The sequence below is a fragment of the Salvelinus fontinalis genome, chromosome 3 (assembly GCF_029448725.1).
Source record: "Salvelinus fontinalis isolate EN_2023a chromosome 3, ASM2944872v1, whole genome shotgun sequence".
In the NCBI taxonomy this organism is placed as follows: Eukaryota; Metazoa; Chordata; class Actinopteri; order Salmoniformes; family Salmonidae; genus Salvelinus; species Salvelinus fontinalis.
In genome coordinates this window covers 26,030,125-26,047,364 of record NC_074667.1, presented here as the reverse complement: position 1 = coordinate 26,047,364, position 17,240 = coordinate 26,030,125, and the positions used below count along the sequence as shown (strand labels likewise).

Sequence of the window (17,240 nt, the reverse complement as noted above, 5' to 3'; positions counted from 1 at the left end):
TTCATAGCTTCACGGTCGTTTATTGTTTTTTGTTAGTTTGTATAAGTGTTACGTGTTCATCTTCGTCGTTAAAATAAAAAGAAGATGGATTATTTTCGTCATGCTGCGTTTTGGTCCGTCTATCCCTCACACGATCGCGACAGAAGCATTTGGTTTAGAGGAGCGTCGTGTGTTCACCCGTGTGGGGAATTCAATTTGGAACGCTACTCTGAACTCTGTCTCCTGCGTTTGACTCTTTGCAAACACGACACCCCGGGCATTACACTCTCCTTGTTCGAGCGGCATTCGGCGGTCGACGTCACTGGCCTTCTAGCCATCACCATCCACTTTTCATTTTCCATTTGTTTTGTCTTTGTTTTTTACACACCTGGTTTCAATTCCCCCATTACATGTTCATTATTTAACCCTCTGGTTTCCCCCATGTTTGTGTGCGTGTTTGTTTTATTGTTAAGCTGTATCTGACGACTGGTATATTGTTACCGGGTTTTGTTATTACGCCAGTTTATTTCGTGGTACTGGTATTTTGTCCAGCACCATTGTATTGTGTTTATACGGGTGTTTTTTCTTGAATTAAATACCTTGTCTACGCATCTCAGCTCTCCTGCGCCTGACTCCTTTCACCAGTTACCCACAGCCTTGACAGTTGTACTAACATGTCCCTTTAATTCACTCTCACAAGTCCCTTGTGCCCATACCTTTGGGACATACTTTACCAGGGTGAAAGTCCCACTTCGAACACCAATATAGTGAATTCATGGGGTATCGCAACTCAATCGGAGTCTCTTAACGAGATTGCTGGGTGTTGATGTAAGCCTGCTACATCATCAGCTAATTGAAATTACCATTGAATAACAGGAAATATCCCAGATTGTGCCTTTAATAGTACTATCAGCCAAACTGGACTTCCTTTCCTTCCAATGCTTTGATCAAGGAGGCGGGAGATGCAAAATAAAAAATAATAATAATGAAGACATCCAAACTATGAATTAACACACAAAAGTTAAACAAATCAAAATGTATTTTAGATTATTCCATATGTGTTATTTCATAGATTTGATGTCTTCACTGTTATTCTACAATGTAGAAAATAGTAAAAAGAAATACCCTGGAATGAGTAGGTGTGTTCAAACTTTTGACTGGTACTGTATATATATTTTTTTCCCGGCACTCCTACTTCCTGCGGCTATGTGGTTGGTATGGTTTACAAACTTGGGAACCAAGCTCCAGTGTAGACCTGTTATCGCCAGGACATGTTGAAATATCTTCACGCCTAGAAAAGTCTCCCATAGCTTCAAAGTACTGTAACACTTGAATCAGTGGGATCTGTTAAACTCTATCAATCATGTTTTACAAGTCTCTTTAAAAAAACATGGTTATTTTTAAAGTGTTAAGATAAGGAATATTTAGAGATAGGGTACTTACTGGGATGTAGTTCCAGTCAGGGTTTTGTCTGCATGGCTTCCCAGAGGAATAACTCTTACTTATACTGTAGAGAGAGAGACACACCTCCACACCTCACCTCCTTCATCGCAATAAACTAAATAGACAGCTGCGTTGTGTGTGTGTGTGTGTGTGCGTGAGAGAGAGAATAAAATAATCTGCCAATATTCTTGATATTCTTTCATTTTACAAAAAAATCGAATTAAATAGTGCATATTGTCCATTGGGTTTTATAAAATGTATTATAATTCATTCTTTATATGTACAGTATGTGCGATATACAGTACCAGTCAAAGGTTTGGACACACCTAAGCATTCAAGGGTTTTTCTTTATTTTTAGTATTTTCTACATTGTAGAATAATAGTGAAGACATCAAAACTATGAAATAGCACATGGAATCCTGTAATAACCAAAAAAGTGCTAAACAAATCAAAATATATTTTATAATTTCGATTCTTCAAAGTAGCCACCCTTTGCCTTGATGACAGCTTTGCACATTCTTGGCATTCTCTCAAACAGCTTCACCTGAAATGCTTATCCAACAGTCTTGAAGGAGTTCCCACATATGCTGAGCACTTGTTGGCTGCTATTCCTTCACTCTGCGGTCCAACTCATCCCAAACCATATCAATTGGGTTGAGGTCTGGTGATTGTGGAGGCCAGATCATCTGATGCAGCACTCCATCACTCCTTCTTGGCCAAATAGCCCTTACACAGCCTGGAGGTGTGCAAAGAGTGTGCAAAGCTGTCATCAAGGCAAAGGGTGGCTACTTTGAAGAATCTCAAATATAAAATATATTTTGATTTGTTCAACACTTTTTTGGTTACTACATGATTCCATGTGTTATTTCATAGTTTGGATATCTTCACTATTATTCTACAATGTAGAAAATAGTAAAAATAAAGAAAAACACTGGAATGAGTAGGTGTGTCCAAACTTTTGACTAGTACTCTATATACTGCAATTCAGCTTTTAGATGAAATATTATCTTCTCAGGTAGGCCTATTAATAATTTATGAAGCAATATGAGAAATACAAGCAATAAGCATGAGGATTAAAGACAGATAAAAATAAATATCCAGGACACACGAAAGCAGCGTAAGTTATGTTGAATTCACCAATGGAAGCCATCAGGCTGTAATTTCATAAAGTAGATGACTTAACTGTTGTCTCATTTATACTAGCTTGTTAGTCCAATTGTACTTTCGTAGTAATTTATAACCGTGTGTGAATCCTTTATCTTATAACTATTTGACAACCAAGATTACATTTTCTGTAGGCTACAGCAATGACCCGTTGGAATCGAAACTTGGCAAGGAAATGTTTTAGCCTACAACACATTTAAACTTTCGGTCTTGTAGAAGATTCCTCATGTGTAGGTGTGTGTCTGGGATGAGGTGTGTGGCAATACACAGTGGTTTGACGTGCAGCCCGTTGGCAGTGCTTGCTGTGACTTGTAGTGCAGTGCATGGCAGGCAGTATGGAAGCGGGCCTAAATTAATTGACAACTCAAATCATTGCCCTGACCAGATTGAAACGTGTCATAGGCCGGATTCAGCCCGTGGGGCTTGTGTTTGATACGTGTTCTAGATTGACTCTAACTTGTTTTGTTATTGCTTTAATGGTATGAATTGTAAATGGGTTTGTCCTTGTCTCCCTAGGCAGAAGGGAGACTAGGGTATAGAAACTAATTACCATTGAGGGTTTTATACATTTTTTGTATAATTTTTGTATAAACATTGTCTATCAACTCTATCTGTAAATTATACGTGAGGAAAAACTATAGGCTTTAATTACATTAAATGATGTTATTGACGATACATTAAAAAACTGCCAAACAAAAACAAAGTGCACATCATTCTGAGAAGACCGCGCACGTTGGACGTGAGTCTAGGTACGCAAGTACGTCGTGGAGACACGCGCAATGATAGCCGGAAGCATCGATAGGGTGAGAATATAATTCGGTGAAATTCAGTGTAGTTCGTAAATGTAAAGGTTTCACTGTCTGCCTTTTTCACGAAAGTTAGCTCGATAAAATACAGACCTCTCGACGTGGCGGTGGAGGAAATGCTGTGGAGAAGGCAGTTCCTTTTTTCGACGAAGTTACTCGGTGGTGTTTGAGCTGACGTGGGGAGAAGTTCGAGATGCCAGAAAAGAGCAGATAAACAAACAGCCAGCGGATTAATCAACTGAGCGACTGTCCGAACGGGGGCTAACCAGGGGACACGGGGGAAATGTCAACGAGACCAATTCGTCGCTAGAGTTTTGGACCCAAGAATGGCTCAAATAATTTTCTAACGTTGTTGTTTACCCTCATGCCAAGTGCCAGCAGTGGCACAAAGAAGAAAAATACCACGCGAGGAGAGAATTTTTTTCCAATGTGTTCCTGTCCAGCTTGTCAAGATATAACAGTTCTGTCAATATGAAACTTGACATGATTTGACTGTATGCTTCACCAGTTACAAACGAAATAGTTTGCTATATCCCATTGAAAACAGTACAAGATAGTACAAACACTGCGTGGATATAGGTAATTAATGTTTAATTAGCTTGAATCCATTCGAGTTGTCAAAGGCCTAATCGTTGCAGTCAGCCTCAGGCTTTGCTACACGATACAGAACTTGTCCTACTTTGAATTTGACATGAATTTGCTATTTGCCAGCCTTGTCATTGCTCTCTTTGTACTCAAACTGCATGAAAATCTTCCTTAATAGCCCTATTAAACTATTGTATATTATTGCTCCTGAGGTTGAATAGGAGCCAACCTTATAAATGTATGACATGTGTATTTATTGTAGCCAGTAAGCCAACAATGTCCAGTTATTAGTTGATTTGTTTGTCATTATACGTCAAATAGTAAACCCACAAGGAGAAAATACATGAATTCTGAAATGTCCCCTGGTGTCAGAAGTGGGATAGCCATGGCCCACCATTCGACGCCCAGTTCCCAGAAGGCCCTGATGATGGAGCTGAAGTCCCTGCAGGAGCAGCCAGTGGAGGGCTTCCGCATCGGCCTGGTGGAGGAGTCGGACCTTTACAACTGGGAGGTGGCCATCTTTGGACCCCCCAACACACTGTACGAGGGAGGCTACTTTAAGGTGAGGCTACTGTGTAGGGGTGTAGCAGGTTTGTGTGTGGTGAGCCAACCGTGGAGGGAGGGGGGTGGGATGTACAACACGCTGCTTTGTTGCCTAGGGGTGTAGCAGGTTTGTGTGTATGTCTTCAGGTGTTTCTCCCTCCAATCTCGCTCTGTCTCTTTCTTTCTTTCCCACTCACCCCCCTCCCTAGCCAGTCTCCTTCCCACTTGCAGTTTGATCGTTATGCTCCAGACTCCTATTTTTAGCTGTGGAAGGATATAAATGGCACCTAAGCATAGAGTGAGCGAGGAAGAGAAGGGCATGATGAGACTCTTCTCCTTTCCCCTGAGTGACTTATTCAGTGTGTCTAGTCCACCACATTAGCATAGAAGTCTGGTGAGAGGGAGCCCACATCCAGGCCATGGCATGTACTCTTCCAAGTAGGCAAAACTGGTTGCAATGACATCAGTGCAATGATCATTATAACATATTTTGTGAGTGATGTCATTGTCAGGTTGTATACTGGTTTTAAAGGGAAGTTTTGTAAATGTTTTTCTAGCAACCACAAAATATGTATTTATCGGACCAAATAACTACTAGGGCTGTGATGATACCAGTGTCGCAATATTTTTTTCCAAAAATGAAAACCCAACGCTTGAAAAATAAATGTGATTCTGGATGACAACATAATGTTTGTTTCCAACATTAGGGCTGTTTTGCTAAAGAAGTTAAATCTGCTTTGTGATTTGTTTCCTTGCCGCGATACTGGTATCGTCCCGGCCTTAACAACTAAAATGTGATGTCTATCTTAGGAACAAAGATGTCATGTGACTGTAATCTAGTTACATGACGTCTTCTCAACCAGATAACCGATTTACAATTAGAGATCTTGATTTTATTTTTTAGGGTCAATACTGATTTTTGGGTCTCAAGGAGGCCAATATTTTAGACCGATAGTCAATATAATAAAATGTTAACATTTGTGACAAAATGCCATAAACAGCCATGTATGCATTAATGAATCAATTTGAAAATCAAACAATACATTTAACTTTGTTGTTACTAATCTAACTACACACCAGCATGGTAATTTAATATTATATAATGGTAAATCTCTTGATAAACTGTGTAAATTAAGATTGCATAGTCCTACTTACAATACATGTGTATTAATATTTAATAGGAGTGTGTGCATGCATTGCGTTACTGAACTTGTTTTGGCTGACCAGTGGTGTCTATGGTGCTACAGATAACAAAAAATCTGTTTGCTTTCCATTTGAGACTTATTAGCCTACTGATCAACAACATTTGCGTAGAAGCAACACTCCAGCATGTCATGCCTGTATGGAAGGACATCATATAGGCATTGCTGTTAGTTTGAGAATATAAAATAACATATATTCAATGGAAATTGGTCCAACATAACGTCATGATTTGTGATCACAGATAGTGTTGTTATTAATTTCATCAGGGAAAAGTTTTTTTTTTTTCAGCTGTCAGGACACATCTCTAAACAACTCAACTGCCAGGACGAAATTAGAAACAACTCAGTTGGCTAGTTCAACTATCTGTCAAGAAATGGGCAGATTGAAACTTGATCCTATTGCTACGATTGGCTAGAGCGAGGCTGTAACTCTGCTCTCTTTCACATCTCCTCACAGCTCTCTCCATTGCTCATATCACTTGTTACTGTTTATTGCTACTATGAGAACTAGCTCAATGGTGATGACATTTGCTTCCAAGCCATAAATTTGGATAATATCTAACAAGGAGCGCGAGGGTTGTAAAACAGATGAAACGACGATGGACGTTCTGTCTAAATTACTCAAATCTGCCCATAGTTTAAGAAGTGAGAATGCACACATGCTCGCTGATCTAAAGCTTATTGGTCTATAAACATGCAGGAAAATTCTTAGGTAGCTAAACCTATTGACAACCTTTATTGTGGTATTTTAAAACACTACTTTCCCTGTTATGACAATCATCTAATCCAACTATTAACTGTCAATTTACAGATATGATTGCGGCTGGTCAGATCAGCGCACCAGGAAATGGCTCGTTGCCAAAAAGGGTGCATGTTCAAAATGATAACCAGCTAACATTAGCTAACTATGTTGGGTATTAGCTCCTATCCGATCTTAGCACCATGTTTATCTAGTCAGCTAGCTAGTATAGTAGCTAATATAGCTAGCTAACACCACAGATGAAAGGGGTTAGTTAGCAAAATAACAAGAAGTCTATTGTTTGCATGTGTTAAGTGCTCTGTTTAGTAAAAAAATATAGGGTCTATACAAATCAAATTTTATTGGTCACATACATGTGTTTAGCAGATGTTATTGCGGGTGTAGCAAAATGCTTGTGCTTCTAGCTCCAACAGTGCAGTAATATCTAAGTTTCACAACATATACCCTAAAAAACATGTAAGTCATGTAAGAACACGTAAGAATGGATAAAGTATATGTATGTATGTGCATATATATTAGTTGAAGTTTGCATACACATAGGTTGGAGTCATTAACTCGTTTTTCAATCACTCCACATATTTCTTGTTAACAAAATATAGTTTTGGCAAGTTGGTTAGGACATCTACTTTGCATGACAAGTAATCTTTCCAAAAATTGTTTACAGACAGATTATTTCACTGTATCACAATTCAAGGTATTGGAGTGGCCATCAAAAAGCCCTGACCTCAATCCTATAAAAGATTTGTGGGCAAAACTGAAAAAGCGTGTGCGAGTAAGGAGGCCTACAAACCTGACTCAGTTACACCAACTCTGTCAGGAGGAATGGGCCAAAATTCACCCAACTTATTGTGGGAAGCTTGTAGAAGGCTACCCAAAACGTTTGACCCAAGTTAAACAATTTAAAGGCAATGCTACTAATTGTGTATATGTAAACTTCTGACCCGCTGGGAATGTGATGAAAGAAATAAAATATTAAATAAATCACTCTACTATTATTCTGACATTTCACATTCTTAAAATAAAGTGGTGATCCTAACTGACCTAAAACATGGAATTTCTACTAGTATTAAATGTCAGGAATTGTGAAACTAAGTTTAAATGTATTTGGCTAAGGGGTATGTAAACCTCAGACTTCAACTGTATACACACACATACATATTTATGTATATATGTCAGAGCAGCATTGGACTACGATACAGTGGCATTTATGGAGTACAGTATATACATATGAGATGGATGATGCAATATTTAAACAGTTAGTGACTAAGATACTGTAGAATAGTATAGAGTACAGTTTACACATGAGATGAGTAATGCAAGATATGGAGACATTATTAAAGTGGCCAGTGATTCCTAATCTGTCTATAGGCAGCAGCCTCTGATGTGCTGGAGATGAGTGATGTAGTATACAATACAGTATATTCTTATGAAATGGGTGATGCAATATGTAAACACAATTTAAAAGTTACTAAGATAGTGTGGAGTGCAGTTTATACATATGAGATGAGTAATGCTAGATACGGAACATTATTACAGTGGCTGATGATCCATTTCTAAATGTGTCCAGTGATTCCTAATCTGTCTATAGGCAGCCGCCCCTGACGTGCTAGTGATGGCTGTTTAGCGGTCTGATGGCCTTGAGATTGAAAAATAGCGTCTGTCTCTCGGTCCTAGCTTTGATGCACTTGTACTGACCTCGCCTTCTGGATGGTAGCGGGGTGAACAGGCAGTGGCTCGGGGTGGTTGATGATCTTTTTGGCCTTCCTGTGACATCGGGTGCTGTAGGTGTCCAGGAGGGGAGGAGTTTGGCCTTGGTAATGCATTGGGCAGAACGCACCACCCTCTGGAGAGCTTTGAGGTTGTGAGCGGTGCAGTTGCCATACCAGGCGGTGATACAGCCCGACAGGATGCTCTCAATTGTGCATCTATTAAAGTTTGTGAGAATAAACTGACGAGTTTCAGAAGAAAGTTCTTTGTTTCTGGCCATTTTGAGCCTGTAATCGAACCCACAAATACTGATGCTCCAGATACTCAACTAGTTTAAAAAAGGCCAATTTTATTGCTTCTTTAATCAGAACAACAGTTTTCAGCTGTGCTAACATAATTGCAAAAGGGTTTTCTAATGATCAATTAGCCTTTTAAAATGATAAACTTGGATTAGCTAACACAACGTGCCATTGGAACCCAGGAGTGATAGTTGCTGATAATGGGCCTATGTAGATATCAATTTTAAAAGCAGCCGTTTCCAGCTACAATAGTCATTTACAACATGAATCATGTCTACACAGTATTTCTGATCAATTTTATGTAATTTTAATGGACAAAAGCAACAAAAAAAAGCAAAAACAAGGACATTTCTAAGTGACCCCAAACTTTTGAACTGTAGTGTATGTGGCGATATTATTTTCTGAAGCTACTCTGAACATATCCCAGCCCGCATGATCAAAACAATCTTGAAGCGTGGATTCCGATTGGTCAGACTAGCGTTGAATAGTTCTCACCGCAGGTGCTTCCTGTTTGAGTTTCTGCCTATAGGAGGGGAGGAGCAAGATGGAATCGTGGTCCGATTTGCCAAATGGCCTTATAAATGCAATCTGGAAGGTAGTATAGCAATGGTCGAGGGTTTTAGCAGCGCGAGTACAAGTCAACATGTTGGTAGAATTTCGGGAGCCTTTTCCAGGAACCTGATCCAAATGGGAAGCAGTGAAGTGTATCAAGTAAAACTCACAACGACCTTATGTCTGCACAGGGCATGTTTTGAAACGATGATAATACTATCTGATGTGAAGCAGAGCAGTGCATCTCCCCAAAGGGCTGGGGCTGCTGGACACAATGTTCTCACAGACCTCCATGCCCGCTCATACATACAGACACACTGGGCCCCCAATAGCTCATACACATTAACATGATAGACAACCTAGGGGATCGTTCTCATGCTCTCTGAATTGTATCCAACTAATTGTCAGGGTCATTTCTGTCGTCTCTATCAGTCTCACATCAAGTTCCCCATCGACTACCCCTACTCCCCGCCGACCTTCCGTTTTCTCACCAAGATGTGGCATCCCAACATCTACGAGGTAAATGTATTCCCAAAGTATATGAATCCAAACATATTTGAAGAGTTTTCTCCATCCAGAATTTGACTTTTTTTTTGTGTTCCAACAGAACGGCGACGTGTGCATCTCCATCCTCCACCCTCCCGTTGATGACCCCCAGAGCGGGGAGCTCCCCTCAGAGAGGTGGAACCCCACCCAGAACGTCAGGTACCTCAACCCGCTACAAACATCGTGTTCATTAATTATGGCATGCAATTGAAAACGTTTAAAAATATTTCGCTACGGAAAACAAAAATAAGCTATTTTTATTTGCTGCCTAATGAGTACACTTTGGCTCAACCACAAAGCTCAAACACTTTCAGATACTCAAGATGCACTTGATATAGCTTGATGAAACGGTGGAATCAAGCGAGTAGTCCCAAAAGGGCAAACATTGCACACCTGTATTTCAAATTATTTCCCATTTGTATTTGACCTTGGTCGGTCTATCGCACTTCACATGTTTACCCATTTTGAGCACAGAAAAATGTAAATGAAAAGACAATCAACCTTTAGACTATATGTTGAAACAGAGGACTACACTTGCAGAAAAAGCCATTGACATCACAACCTTCCAGATCTTTGGGGGAGACCAAAAGACAATATGGAGTGTCATCATAATGCCTCAATTGCATGTCAAAGGTTTAAAGTGCAGAGCTCAGGAGTAGACACCGTCCCTAACAGTCAAAGTGCCAAAAAGATAACACATGCCAGTCGGCGAGTCACTTTCTCAACCCCCGGGGCAGGTTGAGAGTGCTGAGTGTGTGTTTAACCAAACATCCAGAGAGGAAGTAGCATCTAATGGAGCCACATGGGTGAAATGGTGAGGTAACATTGCTGTCACAGAAGAAGTCAGTTCAAGTAACTCAACCATTCAAGGAAATCAAGTAAAGCCACATTACTTAGAAGCTACGGTAAAGGACCCATTGTAAATTAAATATTCAGGTAATAGGTATGTTTTAGAGAACATAAAGTCAAATTTAGTAACGTGTGTGTGTACAGGACCATCTTGTTGAGTGTGATCTCTCTGCTGAACGAGCCCAACACATTCTCACCGGCCAACGTGGACGCCTCCGTTATGTTCCGCAAGTGGAGGGACAGCAAGGGCAAGGACAAGGAATACGCTGAAATTATTAGGTAGGAAGAACACATGCACACTAACCCAACCATTGATTTGCCTTTTTCACAACAAAGTTGACACACACACACACACACAGTCACAGTGAGTGAACCCTTTGCGATTTCTCCCCCCCCCCCCCCCCCCAACAGGAAGCAGGTGGTGTCCACGGTGGCAGAGGCGGAGCGCGACGGTGTCAAGGTTCCCACTACGCTGGCAGAGTACTGTGTCCAGACCCGGGTTCCCTCCCAAGACAGCAGCTCAGACCTGCTCTACGATGACCTCTATGATGATGATATGGAGGAGGAGGAAGAGGAGGATGAAGATGAGGAGGAGAGCGACATGGAGGCAGGGGGGACTAGTGGAGGAGAAGAAGGGGTCACTACTGGCTGCTATGATGACGACCAGGAGGATTCTGGGAACGAGGACTCTTGATGATGACGAATGCCCCAAATCGACGCACCACTCCCTGCCACATCCGATCCTAGCTCCCTTCTGATCCTGTTAAGCCTGGATCATCCCCTAAAACAAATACATGTGTCTGGTGCATTGATAGTAAATTAATAACTGGACAAATTAGTGGAATTCCAATTACAGGCGTGGTCGATCACAAAATAAAACTAAAATATCTCCGCGAATATAATTTGTGTAGTTAAGAGCAGTCGGAAATGTCTTAATTTGTCCTTTGATATTTGACTTGACCGCATGGTTTTGGTTTCTGTATTCGATGGTCACATAGTCAAAGCCTGCCTCCCTGATCTGATGGATTGATAGAAAGCAGACAGTTGATGATGAACACAAACAAACAGCCGATACCACAGGAGTTTGTTTTGTTGCGAGATGTGCAGGTAATATCTGCTTTTTGGAGAGGATCAAGTGTAGTATCTGTTCATATCAGTTTAATATCCAAATGGAATTTATGAACGGGGAGTCGGAAAAGGGGCTTGCTCCATGTAACGACCCAGTATTGCAGTGCTTCTGGGAACAGAGCACACACAAAAAGATGCAGCTGAATGGAATGTGTGCTACTGCGGTTGCTATTGTTTCTGTTCAACTGTCTGCGTTTTATCATGTCACTAGACGGATTTGCTTTAAGTACGTTCCGGGCTTAAGTCTTTAATTTTCTAACCAAATTCTCAGAACCCAGACACCTCTTGGCCCCTTCACACCCTGGTAGTCTTTCATATTCAAGTGTAAGCTGGTTGGCTTTCTCTCTGTGTGGATGGCTGAATTTTGGTATTTTTGTTAGCCTGGCAGGCTGTCTTGCTCAGTCAATGTGCCCCACTTTCCGTCTCTGGCTTGTCTCACCCTCGTTGCCAGCCTCAGTCGTTATGGCCGTTTGACAAACACACAAATCTACAGACAAACTGCCCTGACTGACCCCACTTTCACCCCACACCTCCTTTCACCTCTGACCTCTCCAGAGCTGGGGTGTGTTCATTAGGAACCAAATGGCAGAAAACTGACAAATGGGGAAGGACTACCATCTATTTTTGTTTTCTGTTGCAAAACAGTTTTCTACGGTGTTCCCTAATGAATACGACCCTGTATAGGGCACTAGGAGGAAGTGCTGTCTCGAACATAGAACCAAAGGAGTTCATTCTCCTCTACCGCCCGCCCTCCCTCTCCATCCATTCTTTCCCTGCCTCCAAACCTCAGGGCCTCCATAGACTCTCACTGGGAGAAAACCGGGGATGTAGTGGAGGACAAACGCACCTTAACACCGTCTACACACCTATATGTTGTGAAAAGTGTTCCTGCGCCTATTACGCTAAATTAGCGTAGTAAGCGTCTGCATCATTCATTCATTCATTCAGCGTTTACCCACCTTATTTCTTTACTACTACATCCCTGGAGAGAGCTCACACACAAACTGCTTCTCAGCTTGAGCTTGGTATTGTTTTAATGTGTGTTTTTTGCGGGGGGGGGGGGGGTTAGAGAGGAAACTTCAAATCTCCAACAACACCATTGGTCCCCATGTCTCCTACCTTTTTCCCCTCCAACCTCTGTTAGTTAGTCAGAGGAGGCTGGTGGGGGAGCTATAGGAGGATGGGCTCATTGTAATTGCTGCAATGGGATAAATGGACCGGAGTCAAACACGTGGTTTCCATATGTTTGATGTGTTTGGAGAAGCTATAGAGCCCATACTCTATAGCTTCACCCACAAGCCTCCTCTGGATTCAGTGTGTTCTCTTTTTTTTATTTTTTTTTATCGCCACCCATTTCTGTGTGTTGCCCTCTTCTATTGGCCATGCTTCACAAAACTACACCAGAAAAGGCTTCTCATCATACATGCTTGATATGCTTTCTTGGAATTGGCGCAAACTCCTGGAATTCCAGTAAGCAAGCCAGGTTAGGTGGTCAAAATGGAAAGTGAAGTTGAATGAGTGGAATTCTGTATTTTAATCAACTATTTACACATGCCAAGAGGCATTAGCCATTGTTTGTTAGTTAGCACATATAGCTAAAAGAGCACATTTAGTTGTCCTCAACATATATCAGCTAAGCTATGACTTGAGCACATGCCACATTGGTGATTCAGAGCTACATGGGCACTATTGCATTTTGTGTGAAAAAGGATGTTTCTTAACTCTGTTGCAAATACTTTGGCTAAAGAACACCATAGGCCCTAAGTAGTAATGCTGAAGTTGTGTAAGTGGGGCAAAGTTAGTCAGGCCAACCCATCAACTGTGCTCATTAGGCCTGTAGTTTTCACATGGGTGTGTGTGTGTGTTTTACCATTACCTGTTTAATGGAACACAGGACCTGTTACACCTTTCACTCACATGGAGGTGCTGGCCTGGATTGTATGCCAAGGAGATTACGTTTCATCACCACTTCCAGTGACGCTACAATCAATCAGTTATAGATAGGTGTGGAGTATTCATTTTCTGTTTGTAAGAGGGAGAGACTTGACTTCTGTCTGAGGAAGACTAACAGAATCAAAATGAGAACTTTTCTCCTACCTTGCTCTGTTGAACTGGGGCTGGCGTCAAGTCAAAAATTAGTTGACCGATGGATCACAAATGGATTGTTCTTCTCAGCCACTGGATGTTTAGGGATGTGATGTCAACGACCTGGGTGAGCCATGTCTCAATACTCTAAAACGACTTCCTCTCTTCACCCCCTTTTCTTCATGATCACTGATCGGTGAAAGGAGTGGATACATTTCTACCATATTGCTTTTTCCCCCCCAACCTGCCATGCTATTTCAGATCTGTGGTAATGAAGAGGGAAGGAAGCCATTGAAGAGTCTTGAGATGCAGCCGGGGGTACTGTCTCATGCTCACTGACATTTGCCTCCTGTATTAACTAGTAGGAGACTGTTGGAACAGTGTTTACCTGGTCGAAATGACACTCGACTAGAAGAACTACATGCTAAGCTGTCAGACTCAGTGTTGCAAAGGTGGAGAGCAGTGGACAATTTTTCTCATGTATTGTGTGGGTGAGTGTGTATTTTAAAGATGTTTTTTTTAAGGAGATTTTCCCTCAGGCTGAAAATGGTCTCGTTTGGACAAAAAACGACTGTGCCCACAGCCAGTGATGTGGACAATGCTGTCCTCCTTTTTTCATATAATTTTCTGTACCTTTTGTGTTGTGAGGATGCAAATGTCACCTATAAAATGTATATTATAAAATGTTGAATGGACAGGATTGTCTGAAATGTCTTCAAATGTTCATTTATTTTCTGTTGTGAATGATGCCATTTGTTTCCTAGAAAGCATTAGCTGCTGTACTTTGACATGGGAATGACAAATTGTTTTTCAAAGCAGGTAGTAACTGTTGTAAAGACACTGGGCCCTGTGAGTAGTTTTCAAATGCGCCTTTCCTTGAACCATAACTGAATCATCACAATTGTGTAGGTGAAAACTGGGGTTACCCTACATACTAAAACACTGATCTGACATGAGATTGTATCATCTTGAAAGTATCCAAACACTGCCCCAGTTTCTCATTGAATTTACCACACAACTGTGCAACACAATCCTCCCGCCCTTTTTAATAAAAGTCCTAATTAAAATGGTAAGACCATTGGGCTATGCAATTATGGAAAGGAAGCTCGAAGAGGGAAAGTGTCAGTGTAGCAAAATTAAATAAGTTTAAAATCCAACTTTTTGTCCAACTTTCAAAGGACACACAGTTTAACTGAAAATTAATTTAAGGTGAAATCAACCATGTCCTTTTGCATTCTCGAGAACATGTTGATGAAGCCATTGGAACTGTTAGGTCTGAGGACTTGAATTGGCTCACTGCTCTTGACTATTCTCAAATACGTTTACCACAGGAGTGCACATGTCCCCAATGGATGTAAAGACCTGCTCATTTTAATTAAAATATGAATCAAGATTCATTATCGTCAACGTTAAAAGTACCTTCATCTGATTTCTCAAGCATGAAATCAGCCACCGGCTGAATGATGCCCTGGCTGGCCTGAGACTTAACTGGTGCACCTCCTGTGAAATACAACTTTTTGTCTCCACCTAGTGTTGATATTTGTTGCTGGAGCACATCTTGCTGTCAGTGGAGTTGGTAACTACTGCTGACATTGAGATCATAAACCTAAATCACCATTTTACTGTGTATTTTCCATAAATATCTCAGGAGTAAAGCTGGAAGATTGGAGTCACACAAGTTATGTAATAAAGGTCAATTTTTGCAATAAAGTGCAATTCTGCCACTTTTTAACCTCATCTCCAGCACCCTACCAGTGTCTGCATATGTGAAAACGGTGCGTTTCTATGATCTATGGTTAAGATAAAAGTCCTAAAACATGCTTCTCTGTAGCTAGGTTTCCATCCAATTGAAGACAGATTTTAATGCGAATATTCTAAAATCTGCACAAAACTATACGTGCATTTTCCCACCAGAGATGTTTCTATCAAAATTACTTATTGCGGATAAAAGGCTGTGCGTGATGACGTAGGGCACATAAAATAACTTGGGTTAAATTCCCATGTACTGAATTAAAAATGCAAGTTAAATGGATTTCCATCGAATTTTTAACTCTACTGATGGTTTTGTCACAACTGTTGCGTTAGGACAATATAGCCTATATAGCAAATTGTAACATTTTACTGTTTCCACTATCCAGTCTTTACTTTTTTCATGCATCAGGTAATTCATCGGCATGACATGCTTAGATGGAAACCTGGTTTGTGACATCTCAATGTATAGGATTAGAAGTGATTTTCAAAACCTGAAACGAGTTTCTAGCCAGAAGGCATAGTATGGACGCCGTTTGGGTCTTTGCGTGTCAAAAAAGATACACGTCAAATAACACAATTCTATTATAGAATGTTGTGTGTGCTGAATTTGCACGTGCAAGCCAAGCGCCACCACTACTATCAGTAGCACTGTCAAAGCTGTACAAAAAAGTGCAAACAAGCACACACCCGCCATGAACGATGGGTTTACAATACAGCGTTGGTAATAGAGCATTATTTGTTCGACCGCAACTTCAGGGGTAGCAATACTACAACCAGCCTGAAAACAATGACCAGTAGAAACTGCAGTCATTTTTATTATTCTTAGCGATGATTTTGGAATCCTTGTAAGTATTAGCTAGGTAGCCACTTGTTGTTCGCCTATTGAAATTGAACTTCAGTTCATAAATAAATAGCTAGCCAGCTACTTAACCCTGTTGCCCAAAGCTAACGTTTATAAGCAGCCAGCTAGCTTCATCAGGCTAGTGATGCTCGACCGGACCGTGTTATGTGTTGTGAAAATAGCCATAATAAGGATTAGGCACAATAGTGAAATTTGCGGTTTGCCTTCAAAATATAAGTTCATATTTGAAAGTGATGCAGAAGATTACAATTCATGGAATATGTGGCCTAGATCAGTTTAAACAAGGCTAGAGTGTGGAGCAATTCAATTGTGTATAGGTCTACTCATACTTTTGGGGTGGGAGGTAGCCTAGTGGTTAGAGCTTTGGACTATTAATCGAAAGGTTGCAAGATCGAATCCTCGAGCTGACAAGGTAAAAAATCTGCCGTTCTGAACAAGGCAGTTAACCCACTGTTCCTAGGCTGTCATTGAAAATAAGAATTCAGTTCTTAACTGAATAGTTCAATAAAGGTTAAACAAAATTAACTCATTGACACCCACAGAACTGTGAAGAATTTATGCAAATATTAGCATCTTAGTTCTTATTGCGGGAAATCACCTCCCCAGTCAGTGCGTATTGACATTCATATTTGTTTTATTTAACTAGGCAAGTCAGTTAATTAAGAACCAATTCTTATTTATAATGACAGCCTAGGAACAGTGGGTTAATTGCCTTGTTCAGGGGCAGAACAGATGTTTACATTGTCAGCTCGGGGATTCTATCTAGCAACCTTTCGGTTACTGGCCCAATGCTCTAACCACTAGGATGCCTGCCGCCCCATGTCATTGATCCACAATCCATAGGTAAAGGAAATAAGTATGCCCCCAATGTAATTCTATAGTCTTAACACATTCAGTGTGATTTCAACCGATTTTTGTCAAATTAACAAATGATTGTCTATTGTTGAATTTATATAAGAACATTCCAACCTCGTTTAG

At 40.7% G+C, this 17,240-nt stretch overlaps 1 protein-coding gene and 1 pseudogene across 3 annotated transcripts; both read left to right on the top strand.

The window, feature by feature from the left end:
• Positions 1 to 3,341: 3,341 nt before the first annotated feature.
• On the top strand, positions 3,342 to 15,385 carry LOC129841914 (ubiquitin-conjugating enzyme E2 R2-like). 3 transcript variants are annotated; one of them, XM_055910297.1, is made up of 6 exons: positions 3,342 to 3,971; positions 4,353 to 4,539; positions 9,473 to 9,559; positions 9,648 to 9,745; positions 10,580 to 10,714; positions 10,847 to 15,385. In XM_055910297.1, exons 2-6 carry the CDS (start codon positions 4,363 to 4,365, stop codon positions 11,127 to 11,129), a joined length of 780 nt encoding a protein of 259 aa, XP_055766272.1. In that variant the 5' UTR covers positions 3,342 to 3,971; positions 4,353 to 4,362; the 3' UTR covers positions 11,130 to 15,385. The 3 variants fall into 3 exon arrangements, with proteins under 3 accessions (XP_055766272.1, XP_055766265.1, XP_055766255.1); XM_055910290.1 differs by having other exon boundaries at positions 4,350 to 4,539; XM_055910280.1 differs by having other exon boundaries at positions 4,299 to 4,539.
• Positions 11,546 to 11,692, top strand: LOC129851623 (U2 spliceosomal RNA; annotated as a pseudogene).
• Positions 15,386 to 17,240: the final 1,855 nt, after the last annotated feature.